Source organism: Solanum verrucosum, unplaced genomic scaffold (assembly GCF_900185275.1).
Source record: "Solanum verrucosum unplaced genomic scaffold, falcon-dt-bn FXZP01000093.1, whole genome shotgun sequence".
Classification (NCBI taxonomy): domain Eukaryota; kingdom Viridiplantae; phylum Streptophyta; class Magnoliopsida; order Solanales; family Solanaceae; genus Solanum; species Solanum verrucosum.
The window spans coordinates 131,016-152,868 of NW_026020065.1; the positions used below are offsets into that span (position 1 = coordinate 131,016).

The window sequence follows — 21,853 nt, forward strand, 5'->3', positions numbered from 1 at the left end:
AAGATGTGTACCTGAGCTTCCAGTTCTCTCGCTTCTCGGAAAAGAAATTTATAAAGTCTTCGATAAGATTGCAATATCCCCTTCAAAGACACAATTCTGACACAAAATCTTTTGAAAGAGAAAAAAGATATTCATATTCTGAAATTTATTGATTCAATTAATTCTAACATATTTCATATAGGCCTATTAAAGAGAGTAATTAACATGCAGCTTTCTTATCAAAAGATTTGTGATTAATATAATTTGTTTTCGACCTACTATGATTTCACACTTATTTCGTATCTTATTGATGTGAAATTTATCTAGGATATTATATTATACCTCCTTATAGAAACTCCCTTGTTAAGATTTTCTTGTAATAATAAATCTAATTATATTTTTATAGACCATATTTTAAAAGACCAAAGCTAGATACCCAAAAATAAGCAAACATTATTTGTGGATTTAACAAAATATCTCTTGATTAAGATATGATCCAAAATGATCTCTTCTTTGAAGATCTTTGGAGGAATAATCTCTTGATAACTGCTAATTATAGCCAAAATTTTATAATAGCATCGTATGCTTGAATATTTATTTAATAAAGTTAACTCATGCTTGCTGTAAATTAAATATTCCTATTTAAAACCTTTTAAATATTAGGTAAGATTCAATGAATTTGTTATCATGAAGTATTGTTAGCAATTCCCAAAGTCAACATAGTTTCTAATTCAAGAATTAAAAAAATAATTTCCTTATCAAAATTTAGAAATGAATAATGGAAGGCAACTTACCAATTTGATTCTAAAAATGGACAATTTATTATTAAATTAAAATAAAGTTCCAATTATTAAATAAATTCTCAAAACATTGAGCAATAATGCAAATTGTAAAGATAAGTCTATAAGCCAATGAAACTTTTGCTTAGTGCTCAACAAGTCAAGTCTAATGGTTGAAAAATAATTTTATCAAAAGTGAGTTTGGTCTAATTTAATTTAATTTTTTTTTTTTTTTGTTATTTGACCAAAAAAAGGGAAGGAGAAAAGAAAAAAGTATAACACTTAGGTGGAAAATGATGTGGAAAAAACCAAAAGGACTAAAGAGATTATATTTATATTTACATTAAAAATTACAAATAAAAGAGAAAGACCACATCTTCATTTCCAATTAACAAATTCAAGAATTTGAGTAATGTGATTGTAAATATCTTTGTTTTATTTTATATGAGATGATAATATTTGATTGAGTATGTTATTTATTTATTTAAAAGAAAATAAAAGATCTAAGTATATTCATTATGTTTGTGATTTATTGTATATTTTTATCATATACTTGTTGAACATATGAAAGTTCACATAATTATTTTTCATTTTAGATATATATCTTTCTGCTCACAATTTCTTATCGCAAAAATTTAATTTGATTTGATTGATACATTAGAGTGAACGTAGAATATATTTGATAGTTTAGGGGTAAAATTATTAGTAGTACTTTTTTGTATTCTTCTACATACTTTTTTTTGTTTTTATAATAGCAACTAGTAAATATCAAAATCAAGTTAGATAATCGCTAGAGGAACAAAACGTAACGAAATTAACTTATGTATGGAGCTTTCATGAACTGAGATATAAATATAAATTAGCCACATGTACTAAAAATACGTTTTGAACTTATAGTCTTAAATATGTTTCAGCGTCTCGATTATATTAGAAAGTAAGAAACAAAAGATTATATCACTAATATTGAAGGAAAGAAGAAAAAAGACATGATACATAACTATGCTCTTTTAAATGTGTTCATATGACATTTACACCCTCGAACTTTATGTATGCACAAATAAACTTTAAAACTTGTATAAAATTGAATAAATAGACACATGCGTCCTATTTGGCGTTTGATGAAACAATTCACATCCAACACAACATCATACTCTACTAGTTTAACTTTATACAAATTTAAGAACATATTTACGTATTACGTCAAGAAAACATGGAGGGAAGCAAACAGACAAACAACTTATGGTGTTGGATCAGAAGGTTTGATTTTTTTGTGTATAAATAGAAGAAGGGGTGTTTGGAGGTGAACATCATTAGCTTTATCAAACACTGTCCCAATTAGGATCCTATGAATCTCCTTCAACACATCAACCCTTAAAAAAGAAAAATTTCTCTTCCAAAATCTTGAAATCCTATTTTCTCTTGCAATATTACAAAAAAAAAAAATTGTAAACAAAAAGTTTCAAGTTTTCATATTATTAGGTACCCTTTCTTACTTTCTTTCAATTATGAGCTTATGTTTCCTCTTTTTTTGGTTCATAATCTTACTTTTTTACAAAAAAAATGCAATCTTTTTCACTTGTTTATGGTTGAAAGTTGAGTATGAGTTGTAAACAGATCTTAAGTTTCAAGATTTGCTATGAATCTTCTGGTTTTGCCCCCTTTTTATCTGATTATGCTTTCATTTGATTTTGGGCACTCCTTATTTTTCTGTTTTTCTACTTCTAAGATGATAAATGATGGTTCTTGGAACTTAGAAATGACTGATACTATGTTGGATCTTTACATTTTGTTCATATATTGCTGTGATTACATATTTGTAAGTGAAAAAATCAAGAAAATGTCTAGAAGTCTTAACCCCAGAAACAGATTTCTCCTTTTTTAGTTTTTTGAACTTTTGCTGTTAAGAAACCTGATGTCTACCCCCCCTACCCCCCTTGGCAGAGGTTGGTTTTCCATCTTTTAGTGTTTTGAGCTGTGTATTGATAAAAATCAGTTTTTTTTAAATTGTGAAATGGCATAAAGTTGGAATCTTTGTTAAAAAAAGGTGGAGGTTTTGGATAAATTGGGATTCTTCTGTTTGATATGAGTTAAGTTTATGTATTTTCAGTTTCATTTCATAACTTGGATTATGTTTCTTATTGTTGTTTTACTGACTCTTTGCTTTTAAGTGATTAATGTGTCGTTTCTTTGTTCTATGCAGATCCAGTATATTGAGCTCTTTCAAAAGTTTTTGAAGATATAATCATCATTTCAACATAAGGTAAACTTTTGTGTCAATCACTTGGATTTTGATTGCCAAGAGAGATTATTCAGTCATTGATTTTATGTTTGTCTAATTTTCTCTTTGATTACTTAAGTTAATGTGTTGAGGCTCTAAAATGATGGGCAATCTTGAAAAGAATTGGACATGATTTGTAGTAATGTGATAGTAAATACCAATTTTGCTACCTCAAAGATTGTATCACAACCAAACCAACTACTACCTCTGAGCCAATTACTTATCCATTTTAGTTGTAGTAGGAAATCAAGAAATCGTTTTACGTGCTCCTGGAAAATGTCATGATGTTGGTGCTCGGTTTATCTTGTCCGCACCTCGACTATTCCATGGGATACCTACTACCTTCCACCAGCGTAGGTATCAAGGCAAATGAGAAGAAATTACCTAGCGTCATATATTTAGAAAAACAATTCTGAAAAATGATTCTTTTATAATGGTGTGTGGGGCCATTTGTGTGCACATTGACTATTCCGCCAAGTAGCTGCTGAATCTCACCAGCACAGGACTGGGAAATTCTATCAACCAAGGCTTAGGCAGATGGACAAATTTGGTTTATATCTACTACCTTTATAAAAATGAGTTTTCCCGATGGTGTTTACACTATTATATCATTTTAATCTTCTTTGAAGTGCTATGTTTCTTCTCTAATGGTGTTTAATTTCATTCATTGTCAGGTTCCGATCCATTATGGGCCTCTCACAATATCCAACTCCAGCAGATGCAGGAGTACTTGGTGTGATTCTAGTAAACACAGCCATATCCATCTCCATTATCAAGGAGATACTCCAATCGATCCTTCGTGTGATTGGCATCCGTATCGCATCATGGGAAGACTATTCTATTGAAGGACCCTTGGACTCACTTGAATGCCGTGGAAGCCCACCAGAGTCATACATGGAGGAGTTCAGAAACCGAACACCTGCATTTCGTTATGACTCGCTATGTATCTCTAACCACCCTGAACAAGAATGCTCTGTGTGCCTGACAAAATTCGAGCCTGATGCAGGGGTAAACAGTCTCTCATGCGGTCACGTTTTCCATAAGCTGTGTCTAGAGAAGTGGCTCAGGTATTGGCATGTAACTTGTCCTCTTTGCAGAAATTACTTGATGTCTCAACAAGAAGAGAACGATATGTGTCCAATGTGAGATTAAACGTTTTACGGTGCCACTTCATCCATTTGATGATGTTATCATATACAGCTTAGTAGTGTACAGGCTGAGTATGTGGATGCTTGATCTTTGATGTGATGTAGTCTGTTAGCTTGTCATATTTGTGATGCTTTGCGTCCTCTCAGAGTGACGGGTCTCTTTCGTGTGACCAAAAAACTTAATACCTTGTTGTACATGATTTAGTCCTGTAGCTTGTTGTGTTTGTAAAACTTTGCGTCCTCTCAGAGTGACGGGTCTCTTTCGTGTGACCAAAAACTTGTACATTATAGTACATGGTGTAGTCCTGTAGCTTATTAATGCGTTTCGTCCTCTCCAAGTGACGGCTCTCTTTTGGCATGACCAAGAACTTATACATTGTTGTACATATTACCCAAAGCTTTCTCTTATGTTCCTTATAAGATAAATCACCAGAAAAAAGTGCTGAAGAAGGTTGTAAATGAAAGTTCAGGTTCAAGTATGGATTGAGTGGTCCTTTCTCGGGCAACTACTGAGACATAGGTTGGTCCGATCCCGATCCTATCCCACTCACCTTCTTCCAAGATTGAAGTTGGAACAAGGAGTCCTAAAATCTTAATGAAAAGAAGAAAACATATTGCAACTACGAACTTGAACATATGCTTTCAACAACATACTCTCCCAAAAGTGGGGTCTGTATGTAGCCTTACTCCCACCTTGTGAAGACATAGAGATTGCTTTCTATTTAGATTAGTTTTAACCGAAAAAAGTGGTTCTTGTGTGAGAGCAGTGAAAGAATTTTGTTTAAGAGTAAATAAGAGGGAATGAAGAAAGGAACAAAAGAAAATAGAAGTTTACTCTGTAATAGAATAAAGCTGAATGATGTGAAAGATACAAGAGAACTCTTCTTTGCATATTCAGTTTGGTCATAAAAGATAGTTCTTCTCTCAACTTCCTTTCTGTAATATGTACTAACAAAGTTGCTTCCTATTTTCTTATCTTATATTGTTCAGAATGCTTTGTTATGCTTTCACTTCCGTTTTTTTTTTCTGGGCTGTTTTTCCTTGAGTCGAAGGTGGGTCTGTCAAAAACAACCTCTCTACCTCTGAGGTAGGCTTAGGTAGGGCTAAGATCTGCGTACACTCTACCTTTCCAAGACCCCACTTTGTCGGACTAGATTGTGTATATTGCACCAAGAGGAGGAAAAAACTATCTTCCTATTATATTCGTTATTCCTCAACTCAAACTTCTTTCTTTCCTTTGTTGGTTATCTTAGTGGTGGGGTGTGGGGGCTGCTGCAGCGTAGCCAGGATTTTCACTAAAGATGGTCAAATATAAAGATATAAACACAGAAAGAAGCCAAGAGGATTTAACATATAGTATATGCGTATATATGCATTAAAAAGGAAATTTTACTTACCTACACGGTGTAACTTCCTAGTGAAGGGGTGACAAGGGTTGCTCCGCGAAAGATGTGCAACATTTTACTAAGAAGCAACTTATGATCATCCTTCATAAATATACAACCTCACTTGTCAATTAACACAGTTCTTATGATCAAGTATTAAAAGATAAATGATTATGAAATAACTATTACTGTATGCTTAATACTTTCATATCTGAAAACAGCCTTAACTGTTCATGAAGCTATGCTATGAATTCAGAAAGTTAGTTAAAGTCACTTTCCAGCAGCAAGTTCAGAGAGTTTCGAGCCAACGGACATGCTGGTGCGAGTCAGGCCGGAGTTCCTGTGGTATCTGCACCTGAATGAACCAGCATGTGTTGTTGGTGAACACAAGCAGCTGTACTTTACACTTGATGTCTTCCTTAAGACTGTCGGCGTAGAAGGCGTGGAGGATGACAATGGTGGTGAGCTCTTCATTGCTTCTAGACATATATGTGGTAGATTTAACTTTTTCTTGCTAGTTTCTGCAATGTCAATTGATTGTTGAACCATGGCTGGTTGTGGTTCCATCCTAAAGAAGAAATCAATTGGTATGAAGTATAAGAAGTTTTGATTTAGATAATATGAGGTGGAATCTTGATTCTTGAATCAAACATCCTAGTTCATTGTGTCTCACATTTTATGCATACAAAAACCAGGCCAGGGCGAAGCCAGGTAGGGTCGAGGGGAATGGAAAATTACACGGTTTATACTATGGATAAAGTTATTTGTTTTATGTATATATAGTAGATGTTGAACCTCTTTGTTTCTTCGTGTATTTACTTTGTCATATTCTAAATCCCTTTAGTGAAAAATCCTAGCTCCGCATGTCTCAAAATAAGAGACGATGACGGGTAAATGCCGCTTTTCTTTTTTTGAGTTCATATCAGGATCTAGGGAAAGGCTTTTGGTCGCCCCATGAAAAGGTGAATGAGTTAACTCTATGAGCATGTAGTCATAGTAGTCGCCCTAGAATACCTCTCGTCTTTACTTTAGAAATGAAAACGCACTAGAAACATGTGAAGTGTATGGCTAACTTAACAACAAAATCATTGAATTCATCAAAATACTAAATCGTATCTCGAAATGTAATTTTTTTTAAAAATAGGAAAAAATTATGCTAAAAATATGAGGAACATCATTGATCATAAATGACATTCAAATCTTCCTATAAAGATCCAACTCCCATCTTCATAACAATTAACAACAACAATTACGCCTCTATTTCAAGCAAGTTGAAATTGATTATACGAAAACAAATTTAATAACAATTTTTTTTTTTTTTTAAAACCCTAAAAGACCAACACATAAAATTGGAATCCTAAAACATAAAAAGAAGATAAACTTAATACCTGAAAAAATTGCAAAGACTGGATACTTGATATCGATGCAAAAGGGGTTAAAAGTAGATGAGTAATTATTATATTATATGAAAGAGAGAAATGTTTTGCATTGTTTAATTATTTATTTATTTTTGGTTAATTAATCTTAAAATAAAGAAATTAAAAAAAAAAAACTTTTTTCCGTTTTGACTCTTTCTTAGTTTTAGATTTGAGGTTTATCTCTTTTCTTTTTTCTACACCACTATTTTCTATTTTTACTCTTATTATTTATTTATTTGTTATTATTATTATTATTATTATTATTATTATTATTATATTATATTATTATTATTATTATTATTATCCTGTAGCATTAAATCACACCCTTTAAATTTGCAAAGTTTATTTAAGGAATTTTTTTTTATATGCAAGTGTTTTAGAATAAATTATATTTTTGTATAGAATAAATGGTTTTTTCCCCTTTATTTAATGTCAGACTAGATCAAATAACTTTTACATTTAAATTATATACAAGTGTTTTAATTATTATGCAAACTAATAGAAGTGCTAATATATTTAGGTAGACAAGTTCCATCGGAATGAGCTTTGCTCACATTGTTGATCTCAAGTTTGAATAGCTGGTGGGGGTGGGGATGTAGTAGGATTAGAGCTGTCAAAATGGGCTGGCCCAACCCAACCCAACCCAACCTTAACGGGCTAGAGAGTTAAATGGGTTGGGACGGGCTGACCCTTTTAATTAAGAAAAAACTACCTAACTACACATAAATTACTACCATATATAATATATCTACATCTAGTTTAAAACAATTACACATACTACCACTTTTAATATTTATACCATATATTTTAAAATATTTAATCAGATATACTAATCCCTTAAATATAATATTTCATAATTATCTTAAATTTAAACTCCTTAATTAATGATCCATTAACAATTCAAATCCCCCCACCCCCACTTTCTTCTCCCTCTTCATTTCATCTGCCGTTGCCCCCACCCGGCCCTCTTTCTTCCTTCTTCTTCTCCCTCTTTCTTCCTTCATCCTCTTAATACATGTTTCCATGTTCAAATTAGCATTATATATATATATATATATATATATGTTTGTTTCTATTATTTTATTATTCTCATTTATCTTGGTTTTGTATCTAAGTTAAAGTTCATAATTCTCTGAAAGTCAATTTTAAATAGTTTTACAAATTAAGTTTTATATTTTTAAATTTTGTTGTTTCTCAAACACTTTGTGATTGATCATTCTCAAAATCGGTTGATTCTTGTTAAAAGTACTACACATTAAGAATATTATACTACATTAAACAACTTTATTTGTTTATTTTGACTCATGAATTTCTCATTGCAGGGACTAACTTTTCGTCCGCCAACATTCAAACCGAGAATAGATCTAAATATAGGAACGGCCTAATGAAGATGGAAGAATTTCGCCAAGCTTTAATTAACAGAACAAATACATCATTAGATACACGTCGAGTGCAACAATGATGAATACATATCAGGTGTATATAGATCTAGTTAAGACTTCATGTATCTGAGTTAAAAATATATGTATCTATGAGAAATAATTTCAGATGCTAAAATAAAGGGAAATTTTTGAAATATTTCTTTTTTCGGATTAATGATAAGACAAATACTACACACTCGTGATTTATTCCTAAATTTGTATGTTTCAATTACATTTCATATTTAGATACACATAATTATATGTATATGCTTACTATGTATTCGAGATACATGTTTTTGAATATAATGTATGAAACTGATACTTGATACATCAAATTAATACTAGATACATATAAAAGATATATGAAATTAAAATTAGATCATATAAACAGATACATGAAATTAATATTAGGTCATATAAATAGATACATTAAGTTAATACTAGACACATATAATAAATACACGAAATTAATACTAGATACTTCTATGATACATATGAATGTACTTATATGATACTCGTGTATCTAAGTGTTTAATTTGTTGGATACATCATATATTGATAATAGATACATCAAATTAATGAATTTATTATTTTAAAAGTAATAAAATGAAATCAATCAAGTTAATGACCAAGATATACATGTTTTGTCTTTTATTAATATTATTAATGAATTTATTATTTCAAAAAATAATAAAATAACATTAATTAAACATATATACACTCCTTGATTTCCGCCTTATATTAAGAGATTTGATTAATTTAAATTTCTAGAATTAATTGTCCACGTATTCTAAAAATCCTCAATTACTCCTCTAATTAAGGAAATCAGTTACAACCAATTAATTTAAATAGATAAAATATGTATCTCAGTTTTAAAATTCGACAGATACATGTATCTCGCAGATTCAAACTCATGTATCCTAAACATGAAATATGGTAGAGGAAGTAATATTTGAAACTATCGGGAATCTTAGTAATTAAGACCTAAACTAGTGGGATTTATGTAGTTTGCCCTTTAATTAAAGGGCCTATAAAATAACAGCCCAACCCAACCCTAAGCGGGCCACAGGTTGGGACGGGTTGGCCCTTCAACAAAAAAAGGACAACATTTTCCTCTTAGAAAGAATACGAACGTTGATGTCCGATGAACACGACATCAATACATACATAAATTCATTCATGAATTACACATAGTTCAGTGAATTTTTACAAAACAAATACATAATAGCCAACATACAACATTCATAAGATTCATCCGAGGAAAAAAACATTACATGATCACTATTTTCATAAACAAGACAATAAAGGAGAAGTAAAAATTTTGGCATAAAAACAAAAGTAAAAGAGGTTAAAGATAAAATTTCATAGTTATAATGGAGTAATGAACTTGGGTTAATAAGAAAATTTAGTGTCCTAATGACCCTAAAATGTAAAAGATATGTAAAAAATATAGTCTTGGTTTTATATTGATATTTTAAAAAATATTTATTGACAAAATCTTAACAAGTAAAACACTACTTAAAATATATATAATAAATATTTTTAAAATTCACAGCCCGCGGGCTGGCCTCTGAGGCTTGTGGGTTGGGTCTACGAGGCCAACGGGCCAAATGAAGCTGGGCTAAAAAGCTTAGTTCCTAAATGGGCTGAAAAAATTGAGCCCAACCCCATTTAATTGAAGGGTTGGGTTGGGCCGGCCTAGCGGGCCAAGCCCATTTTGACAGCTCTAAAAATTGAGTCCAACTCCATTTAATTCAAGAGTTGGGTTGGGCCGGCCTAGCGGGACAAGCCCATTTTGACAGCTCTAAAAATTGAGTCCAACTCCATTTAATTCAAGAGTTGGGTTGGGCCGGCCTAGCGGGACAAGCCCATTTTGATGGCTTTAAGTAGGTTGATGATTAGTATAAATTAGTTAATTTGAATCTTTACGATATAAAATATGTTGGATCGTGTTTATTCTAAGTATACACATTACACTTAAAAATGAACTAATATGAATAGCAAAAACTCATATAATTAACCGTAATAGCAATAAACTTTGAGACTTAAATTTAGGGGTGAATCAATTTATTATAAATTTTGGATCTAACTCAACCTCTGATACTAGCTCAAGAGGCAACATTGTCCAAAATCATATGAACAGATCAATTTCTCCTCATCTCCTCGATGTGGGACTCAAAATCTACCTATCTCAATAACACTTCAAGCATTTCCAGTGCCACTTATCAACAGTTTCATGGTTCAAACAAATCATTCCAAGAAAGGAACAAACATAAAAATTTGAATAAAATTACCAAAATGAAGGAAATACAAGCGCGAATCAAACGCCTATAACAAAACTGAGAATGTACTAACTAATGGAACAAATTTTTACTTTCCAGAAGAGAAACTAACAGAAATCTTGATGATCAAATTTTTTCCCTCTATATCGGAAGATTTATCCCAACGCGACAGTGGTAAACCTTTGTGAGTACATAGATTAGCTGGAAGAAGTGCAGGTATTGATACCATCCTTGCAGTCTTTAGTGAGATCGTTAAATGTCTCGATTTGCTTTTTACCTCTCAAGAAAACTTCAGTGTCAACTGAAACTCTCATGTAACCATCAAATTCGACAGGACTTCCATTATGAAGTTTTGCTGTGTCTAAATACCATTCACTGCCTTCATCCCAAAGATCCTTATAGTCACTGAGGAAATGTGTAGAGTACTTATCCTTTAAAGGATTGAAAAAAGATGTCTCTTGTTCATTTGTCGCGATATATAGGTTCCTTCCATCATCTATCTTGTCTTGCAAACTAGATAGAAGAGCATCTGGAGAAGTATCTTCAGCAAGATGTGGCCACATTTCACGGTTCCTTGCCTTCTCGCCTCTCACAACATGAACTGAGTCATAATCCCAGTTCAACCTAGAGGCAATAGCTGAGACAATGTCCATCAAACGTCTTGACTTCCATACCAAATGCCATGGCCGTTGAACAACAGATTCTGTCTCACCCTCACATACTCTGTACCAGTAATTATCTGGCTCCACGTTACCAAATTTCCTCACGATTAAAGTATCCTTCAGTCCAGATAGCTTCATTGGTGTAACTCTAAAATCTTCGACAAGATGGAGAGATAGTCCATCTTTTTGGTGCCATTTTTCCCAATCAGCCCAAAACTGTTCCTGATCAAGAACTGATGCTGAATCCTTTAAATGCTCAAAGTCGAAGTAAAACCTGAAATCCTTTCCTTCCTCGTCTACCCCAGATGAAGTGTATATCTTGGATAAACAAATACTTAAGTCCATTATCAATGTCCTGTTCAAGTATTGTGCCTCGCCTAACGCACACATAAAGCTCCAGAGATAATGGTTCATGCTCTTGCACCTATCTCCACCTCCATGATATACCAAATACTTCCCGCGCTTGAAAGAACTCTCTGATTCCACCACAGGAAGTGAGTCATTCACAGCTTCACCAACCTCAGGCAGAGCAATATTTTGTTCCCCTGTCTTCGCAGCTTTCTCAAACCCCTCATCTAACTTAGCTGAAATTCTGTCCTTGCTCTTTCTCTTCCTTTTCCGAGCATTTCCACCAGTATGATACTCACCAATGCTCACCACACTAAGCGTACAGTTCTCCGACCTAGAAACCACAAACTCGCGGTAATCCTTGTAAAATGCAGCAGTCTTTCCATCCTTGGGCCTAAACCGCCAAGCCATGTGGCACGAACTATCATTCGATCCACGGACTGACTTCCCAAATCTGTAAAAATGTATATCCTTGAACTTCTCAATAGCTACTCTCATCAACAAATGAAACACATCTGGATCATTACAATCAATTGGTTCATCAGTTTTCCCATGACAATCAGGATCACTCTCAGTGCCACTGTCTGTAGCTGACAGCGAAATGTCCACATCTGTTAGGTTTATAAAGGTAGAAAATGCTTTCTGATTTGCACCAATAAAGTCCTCACCAGTCTTCATAACAGTGTCATCAGCTTTAAATGTGGCATCAGATTTAGACGTAAGGAAATTTGTGATTTTCGTCGAAGGATGGAATAAAGGATCTTCAGGCTCATAAGTTGCAGCCATTATAGTAAAAATCAAAACTCCAACAACAAATATAGTGAAACAGAGATTCCCTATCATTGCCAATGCATTTTGCCCCAGATTTTCTGGCCTAAAACTTCCATTCCGGGACAGCAAACTTGGCGATCGACCCACCATTGTTCCTACTCCTTCCAATCACTACCACCACAAGAAATACACAAAAATCTCTAAGGCCTGAAACACAAAGACACAAAAATCTTCAAAATATGTAACATATAAGGGCAGAACTCCACAAAGAGAAGTACAGGGTGCTTGAAAAATGTTACCTTTGGCAAAATAATGCCAACATTTCGATCACTATCACCACAAGAAATTCACGAAAATCTCTAAATCTTAAACACAAAAACACATAGTTTTTTTTTAATCTATGAGATAGAACTCCAGAAACAGAAGCAAAGGGTGCTCGGAAAATGTCTCATTTGACAAAATAAAGCCAATAATTCCAATCACTATCCCCAAAAGAAATCCACAAAAACCTCTAAATCCTACAACACAAAAATCATTAAAATATGTAACATATGAGAGTAGAACTCAACAAACATAAGCAAAGGGTGCTCAAAAAATGTTATAGTTGATAAAACAAAGCCAACCATTCTCCAATCACTATCACCACAAGCAATTCAAAAAAAAAAACTCTAAATCCTAAAACACAAGACAATTTTTTTTTTTTTAAAATTATGTAACATATGAGAGTAGAACTCAGCAACTAGAAGCAAAGGGTGCTCGAAAAATGCCACATTTGACAAAATAAAGCCAATAATCCCAATCGCTATCACCACAAGAAATTCACAAAACCTCTAAATCCTGTAACACAAACACATAAAAATCTTCAAAATATGTAACATATGAGAGTAGAACTCAACAAATACAACCAAAGGGTGCTCAAAACATGTTATAGTTGATAAAACAAAGCCATCAATTCCAATCACTATCACCACAAGCAATTCACAAAAAAAACACTCTAAATCCTAAAACACAAAGACACAATTTTTTTTAAAAAAAATGTAACATATGAAAGTAGAACTCATCAAGCAGAAGCAAAGGGTGCTCGAAAAATGCCACATTTGACAAAACAAAGTCAACCATTCTCCAATCACTATCACCACAAGCAATTCACAAAAACCTCCAAATCCTACAACACAAAGACACAATTTTTTTAAAAAATATGAACAAAACTCCACAAACAGAAGCAAAGGGTGTTTGAAAAATGTTTCATTTAACAAAATAAAGCCAACAATTCACAGATCTGAATGAATCTTGAATTAAGGGTCAGCTTTGTTGATGGTGAAATGATGAAAAATCTATACATACAAAAACTTTTTTATTTTAATTACCTCATAAATCATGAATCTTGATTATGAACCCCTTTTAGCTCAAAATGGATTCTACCATTATTTCTCCACCTTTTTCCCTACAAAAAAAGAGGAAGAAAGGTTCTTGATTTCCTTATTTTCTGGAGTCAAATGCAAAAGATTCATAATGAGTGACTACAAGGGTGCTTGCTAAAATGCGCACGTGATGTCCTACTAGTAAAATCTAATTTAGACCGTTAGATTAATTGGATTTTGGTGTTATACGCACTTGGCGCATTTTGGTTGCTTTTACTGAATATTTTAGTGATAGGAAATTAGTGTCATGAATATGCAGACAAAATTGCTGAGTTATTTGTCTAATTGGGCAATTTCATGTTTGGGATTGTAAAGTCTGTCCTTAAACATTTCATTATTAGCCAATTTGTCCTTTGGAGTGGGGGGTGGGGATGGGGGTGGATAAATGAATCATGAAAATTGAAATAAAGAGGAAACAATACATATCTCGCTACTTTAGGTCATAATTACATCTGAATACAATAATACAATAAATTATTTTTTGTACCACTTTTTGTTTGATCAGGTGTATTAGATTCATTGTATCAACATGTGATTGACATGTATTTGGATACACTAAATTCTCTCACTAACATCTCTCTCCATGTATCTGTATTTCAAAATGTATTTGAGTTTCACAATATTTATGTATCTGTGTATTTAATATCAAAAGCTTCATGTATTTGTATATCTAAAATCAATTTCATCTAGTGTAGCTGATATTAATTTCATCAGTGTATTTAGTATCAAATATTTAGTGCATATGAAACAAACTCAAATTCTCAACACAAATATCCAAACATTATATAATAAGATAGCCAAATTACAATAACAACACTTGAATTACAAGGACAAGTACTGAAATATCAAGTAACTAAAGATAGAGATAAGAATGAAGATGAGAAGTTAAGACTCTAGAAAGAAGATGAGAGGAACATACGATTTCTTCATAATACGCACAACTCTTCTGTCTAATCTCTATTCTTATTTAACTATTGATAATTGGGCCTGGATCCCAAATAAAATCCTCTAGTATTTTACTTGGCACAATAATCCCATCTAAATCAACCCCATTCACCACTTCTAACACATAAGCCCGTACAAAGTCTACTTGATTCACAACAACATATGTGCATAGAGAGGTAGAGCGAGGGGGAGAGAAAGATTGGGAGAGGGAGAGAGAACGGGGAGGACAAATTATGTAGTTAGGGCCGTTTGGTTACTGGTTAGAGTTATGCAGGTATTAGTTATGTAGGGTTTACTGGTTAGAGTTATGCAGGTATTAGTTATGTAGGGTTTAGTTATGCAAGTATTAGTTATGTAGGGTTTATTTATGCAGGTATTAGTTATGCATGGTTTAATTATGCAGGTATTAGTTATGTAGGATTTAGTTATGCATGGTTTAATTATGCAAGTATTAGTTATGCATATATTATTTAATTATGTAGAGATCACAATGCATAAATTATTAACTAATAAATATTGAATTTGTTGTAAATTAATATATATTACTTACAAATAAATAAGTAAGCAAATAGTATAAATTCTCCCTCTTTTGAATAAAAAGTAAAGAAAAAAAATTCTCCTTCTATACTTAAGTGGGAATGCTATTTTTTCATTTTGTTATTTTTTTAAGTTTATAACTTATAAAAATAAAATATGATTAATATATTTCAAGTACATTATAATATCCTATTTTATATAATGTAAATATTCTATCAATATGTTGTATATAATGTTTATACAGTTTTAATATACCAAATAAATGAATTATGTATAAATTCACATCCTAAACAAAATAATAATACATGTTAATTAAAGAAGTGGAATATATTTAATAATATATAACGCTATATACAATTCAATTTGTAATATTAATAAAATATTACATTTGGATTTCAAATGAAAACAGAAAAAAAAAAGTTGTTCGTGTATTAAAAAAAAGTTAGGAAAATAGCATAGTAGGATAACATTTTCAATGAAAATAATTAAAAATAAATCAATAAGGGTAAATGTGTAATTTACTATTTTAATACATGTATAACTAATACCTGCATAACTTATTCCACCTTATACCCTGCATAACTTATACATAGATTCCCTCATAAGTTATGTTGGTATTAATTATGTAGGACTACAAAAAACACAACCAAACACCGTATAAAATTAATACATGAATAACTTTTATACAATATTTAGAATTCTACCAACCAAACATGGTATAAGTTATGTTGACTTTTCCACCTAAATTTTTTTTTCTACCAAACATAGTAAAAATAATGCAACTTTTTATACATGAATAAAATGCAACTTATACAGTAACCAAACGGTCCCTTAGTTTATAATATATGTAATTATATCTAGAAAGTATAGGAATATTTAGTAGATATGGTAAGGGATATTTATCTAATTAGGCAGTTTTCCGAAATATAAAGTCAAAATAGATAACGATTTCCCATGTTAAAAAGTTTTTTTTTCTTAATAATCGTATGTACTCATATATATACACACCAGATCTAGCTCGAGATGTGGTTCATTCAAGGAACATCGATGCATAAACTTAAATAGTTATACAATCATGATAATAATTATTGCAGTTTAGACAATCTTTATATGTCTGCAACACATAAATTAAGGAGGCATTTAATAATTCACTTTTTTTTCTACGTTGAACTCCGAATTATATGTTTGACCATCAAATTCCAAAATTCAACTCACTAAATGTTATTTTACAAGAGATTTTTATATTCATATGTAAGAGATTTTTGTAGAATTATTTTCTTCTATTCAAATCGTAAAGAATAATGCTTGCTCATTTTCTCTCCTTATCATTCCCAATTACAAAATCTGAAATTGCCACTTAATATAAGTTTATGATAATATGCATTATCTGTCAGCAAGTGCTACTTAAAACAATTTATGCACTAAAGTTCAAAATCAAGATTATTTCACATATGAACTACATCAATAAACAGAGTTGATCATAATAATCTCTGAGGTTGGTTAATGTGGTGCACAAAGGCGTTCACGTAGAGTCTGAGGCAGGGTCGCATCTCAAGGGGTGTGATGTAGACAAACTGCTTAATGCAAATATTAGTAGTTGCTTCAACGGCTCGAACCTGTGACCTATACGTCAAACAAAGACTACAACTTAAAACCAAGTCTTTTTATTCATTAGTATGTATAGTACTTGTCACTTCTCATTTATCATAGCAAGTGTTGGTTTCCATGTTGATACGTTCCTATTAGCCCTGATTTTCCCATGATGTTCCTCTTCATTTTCCTTGTTGATCATCTCTAATGAGACTGAACATGATGAATCTTGGTTACAATCAATCCCAAAGAACCTCACACGACGATTTCGCGCATTATTTTTATCACTAGATGTCTTAGTCTTGATAATACTTATAATATGTTGTGACTTAGTTGAATCTTGTGAGGATTGTGAAGTGAATGAATGATTGTTTTTCTTGATTCTTCTCCTTAGTTTCTTTAAAGTACATTGTGGGATAACATAGTATTTTTGACCAGGGATAAGGATATCATCTCTGTGGACTACTGAATCCCATGGTTTTCTGAATACCTCAGGCTTGGCTAGTATGAAAGATGGGTATTTGTCAAGAATCCTGGATGCAGGGGTTGCCATGTAGTAGTATTCAGCAATCCCACCTACATGGATGATCTTCAAGGCCGCTGACGACGATCGGATCTCTGACCGTCCCGGTACGGAGAACGAGGCCGACTTAGGTGGACCGTGACGACCGAGCGTAGAATTGTCCGACCGTCCTAGCACGAAGGCCGGCTCACATGGACCGCGGCGATCGAGAGGAGGATTATTCAACCGTCCTGGAACGGAGAACGAGGCCGACTCAGGTAGACAATGGCTACCGAGAGGATGATTGTCCGACCGTTCTGGCACGGAGAACGAGGTCAACTTAGCTGGACCGTGGCAGCCTAGAGGAGGGTTGTCCGACCGTTCTGGCATGGAGAACGATATTGACTTATGTGGACCGGCACGACCTAGAGGAGGGTTATTCGACCGTTCTGGCATGCAGAACGAGGCGTACTTGGGCCGACCATGGCGGCCAGGGGAAGGATTAGTTCTCCCCTTGGCCGCCGATGTCCGTTTCTTGCCACCAAAGAGTTTGTTTAACATCTTAAGGGAGGATTGAAATAGTGTGAATTCCAACACCGTATGCTAGAGGCATTAGACTATGAGATTGATTTGTCCTTATAGTTTGCATTTCTAAAGGTTTGATGAAATCAAGGATGTCATTATGCTTATATTTTCTTACTAAGAAATATGTTGTAATATTCATTAGATGAATCCTAAGAATTTGGCACATAGAGGCCGGCCAAAGTTTGTTGTTTGCAATTTGTTTGTATGTCAAGCTTGGCAGATGCCATTCTACTATATAAGCAGCAAAATGTGTTTGTTTACCCTCAAAATTAGAGGCAGATCTAGGATTTAAATTTTATAAGCAAATCCATAAAATCCTCAGTATCGAACCCAAAAGTTATGGGTTCAAATCTACTATTTGTTGCAATGTAAGTAAATTTTTACACATAAAATTTATGTTCGACATCAAAAGTACAGGATTCAGATGATCCCGGTACCATAACATTGAGCAGCCCCCCTAAAATCATAAACAACTTATAATGGAACCTTTTTTTTTATGACCGTGGTGTTCAAGCCAACTAAGGTTCTCATTCTATGGGCAAGTTATGTGGGTGTGAAAGCGTCTTGGCCCATATATATATGTTACTCAGACTCTACAAAAATATTGGGGCCACCTGGTGTCAGATCATCCAATAATATTCGTCCGAGCAACAAAAGTTGACGCGAGGAAGATTATAAAGAGGAACACATGACCTGAGCCTTCTTCAAGTTGTATTTCAAAAATAAAAATGGACGTCATGCCAATGCAATCTTAGAATTAGGACAAAAAGGAGTTGCTCGTATAGTAAGTACACACAAACTTAGATAGTTGGATGCCTATATGAAAGTGGACATAGCAAATTTATCTTATTCAGATAATATGAAGTTTTAGCCTAAATAATCCATTATTCAAAACAATTAACAACACTAGTATATTTTAAAAAAAATAAAATAACAACACTAGTATATATAATCTTTTAATTTCTTTTACAAAATAGAGTAAACGTACTTTTTATGAGATGCAAAATTGCATTTTTTTATAAAGGGTTTCTTTTAATAATTGTTTTTTCAATCAATAATTTACATAATCAATGCATTTAATTTTTCTTGCGACATAGTATTCAAGATATATCAAACTTTTAATATTTTTTTTCCCGAAACCTATAATCTATTATTGTTATTTGTCAATAACTTTTTACATAATATTTTATTCAATTTTTTTTAAAACTAGCATAGGTTAACAATTGACGGGGTAAACACAAAGTATAAAACTGTTACGGAAAGGTTTTATTATTTTGTACTTTGATAAAATTGATACGAAAGGAACGATTTGATTAAACAATAAATAATTTTCATTTAAAGTAAGTTTATATGTTCATATCATAATATAATACAAGTTATTCCGCTTAATTTTTAGAAAATTTATGTCGGCTAGAGCCGTCAAAATGGGCTTAGCCCAAGGGGATTGCCCAACCACTACAAGAAAACTGTCAATTACATGGGGATTTTCCTGGGAATTAGTATGAAAATTTGCAGGAAAATAAGTTTCCTGCGAATTTTCATACTAATCCCCGGGAAAATCCCCATGTAATTCACAGTTTTTTTGCAGTGTAACCCAACCCGTTATTGGAGTAGGGTTGGGACAGAATTTTTCAAGCCCATTTAAAACTAGGGCTTATATGCCCAACCCATATAGGCCCTTGGCCTTTGAGGCTTGATTGGAGTAGGGCCGGGGTTGGTCCATGGGTCAAAACTATTTATTTAAGGGTAACTTACAGAGAAAATTCACTAGTGTATAAGTTAATTACTTAGATGCACGCTGTGTTGTAATAGTACGAATCTTACTAGATTTTTGTGTGTCCAGATACATGTATCTCATGATATATGGACTCAAAATTAGGTGTAATTTGTTCTAGATGCACTCTATCCAAATTGGCCCGCATGTATTTAGGATACATTGACAAATCCCACACCCTCGCCTCCCTTCCATCTCACTTTCCACTATCTTATCTCGCTAGCGTATTTGGGATGCTAATCACACTAGATTTTTTTGCTAGTGTTATTGAAACAACACCATTATTTACCATATTTGATTTGAAAATCTTCTCATTTTCTTGATGTCATAGAATTTTAAGTTTGAAAAAAAAGGGCTAGCCCACCCCGGCCCGCGGCCCTTCTAGGGTTGGGTTTGGTTGAACATTTTCAAGTCCTTCCAAGTGAAGGGCCAGCCCGCCCTAGCCCATCAAATTCCTTGGCCCACGAGGCTTGGACCGGATGGGAATGAGTTGACTTTGACAACTCAAATGCCGGCGAACAAGGGCGAATGTTAAAAAAAGTTTTAAGAAAATACAACAAACACATCAAAGCTCGTACTTGTATCCCTAAGGTAGTAACCATGAGCTTTAACCATTTGCACCACATGCCTCATTGTTTCTAAGTATGTCACGCTTAATATTTATACATTTTCTTATAAATATATATACAAATATACATGTATATATAGAATTGCAACCGAGATCACTGGGTGGCGTGACACCCCTTATGACATAGATCCGCCCCTGTCAGTCAAGGTAAAAGTTTAGCTCAGAATCCATAAATTATATCGTAAAAGACATAATATAAGTTCCTATAAAATTTATGTCGAGCGAGCCAAAAATTTGATTTCAGTATTCCCAAGTAATGCCGTAAAAGGCACAACCTTTGTAACATCTCGCACCTAGAAACGACTATAAAGAGTTTAAAATATAAAAATATTGATAAGAATAAGGAAATCTGGAAATTTTGTCTAAGTTAAAACAGTGAGTTTTGGCCATTTTCAAATGGCCATAACTCCTAGCTCAGGATGAGTTAGGAGCATCTCTTGATATGGTTGGAAAGCCCTTGGAGAGATCTTTCCAACGCCGCCGAGATTGCAGATTTCGACATCGTATGAGTGAGTATGCCTTTCGGAAGTTGGGCTGTTGGATTGAGGAAAGTCCCAATCCGGATTTAGGGAAGGGCAAAATAGTTTTTTCTCTAATTAATTTCCTAATTCACTTTTCGGGATTTATTGGGGGTAAAAACAGAACTTCATTCAGTTTTGGAAAATTAGAATACGCTTAGGGCTTGGAGAAAAGAGAAAAGAAGAAAGAAAGGGAAAAAAGCCAAGATTTCACCAAGAACGTCAAGCGTTTGAAGTGGAATTCGTCGGGGGTGATCCATATTAAGGTATGTGAGATCTTTTAGTGATGGGTTAGTTCACCCACACACCAACTTGTTTCAATTCAGCGATTTTGAGTTGTTTACATGTTAAAAAGTGAAGTTCTTGAAGAACATTGTTGAATTCTTGTTGGTTGATTGTTGAATGCCCAGAGTTGATTTGATTCGTATTTTCGGGTTGTTTTTCGAGTTAAATCTATTGGGTATTAAGGGAATTAATGATCCTAAGTGTTTGGGGAAAGAACCATAGAAGTTTAGAGGGTTTAGAGATGAAAAACGAAGGAGAAAAGTCGGAGTTTGCTGGGCAAGGGGTTGGGGCGTCGCGCCTTTCAGAGCGCCCCACTTCAGAGTCTGAAGTTTGGCCTTTGGGGAGATGTGCCAGCCAGAGCACCACAACTTCAGCTCTGAAGTTTGGGGCCTGGCTCCCCACGCCTCTCCGAGCGCCAAAGACGCCAATTCACCCCATTCTTCCCCCATCTTTTCGTACTAGTTTCTAAGCGATGTACCTACGTTTTCTAGTTGATTCCAACACTTTAAGGTACCTTTAAATATCATGAAATCATCCATAAACATGAGATCATGAACCTTGAATCCATAATCCAATTTAAGGAAAGTTAAGATCAAA

The 21,853-nt window shown here is 33.4% G+C and overlaps 3 protein-coding genes across 3 annotated transcripts in view; 2 read left to right on the plus strand and 1 right to left on the minus strand.

Moving 5' to 3' along the window:
- Positions 1 to 21,853, plus strand: part of LOC125823752 (uncharacterized) — a 297,644-nt gene that overhangs the window by 15,032 nt on the left and 260,759 nt on the right. The window lies entirely within an intron of this gene.
- LOC125823761 (probable E3 ubiquitin-protein ligase XERICO) lies at positions 2,079 to 4,542 on the plus strand. Its single transcript, XM_049503142.1, has 3 exons — positions 2,079 to 2,237; positions 2,959 to 3,018; positions 3,711 to 4,542. The coding sequence occupies exon 3, from the start codon at positions 3,724 to 3,726 to the stop codon at positions 4,180 to 4,182; it is 459 nt and encodes a 152-aa protein (XP_049359099.1). The 5' UTR covers positions 2,079 to 2,237; positions 2,959 to 3,018; positions 3,711 to 3,723; the 3' UTR covers positions 4,183 to 4,542.
- LOC125823721 (uncharacterized) lies at positions 10,818 to 13,953 on the minus strand. Its single transcript, XM_049503093.1, has 2 exons — positions 13,839 to 13,953; positions 10,818 to 12,678 (listed from the first exon to the last, which is right to left on the minus strand). Exon 2 carries the CDS (start codon positions 12,619 to 12,621, stop codon positions 10,888 to 10,890), a length of 1,734 nt encoding a protein of 577 aa, XP_049359050.1. The 5' UTR covers positions 12,622 to 12,678; positions 13,839 to 13,953; the 3' UTR covers positions 10,818 to 10,887.

What these genes read in the sequence shown, in the direction of transcription:
- LOC125823721 (XM_049503093.1), bottom strand. Translation starts at nt 12,621, where the DNA reads ATGGTGGGTCGATCGCCAAGTTTGCTGTCCCGGAATGGAAGTTTTAGG.
- LOC125823761 (XM_049503142.1), top strand. Translation starts at nt 3,724, where the DNA reads ATGGGCCTCTCACAATATCCAACTCCAGCAGATGCAGGAGTACTTGGT.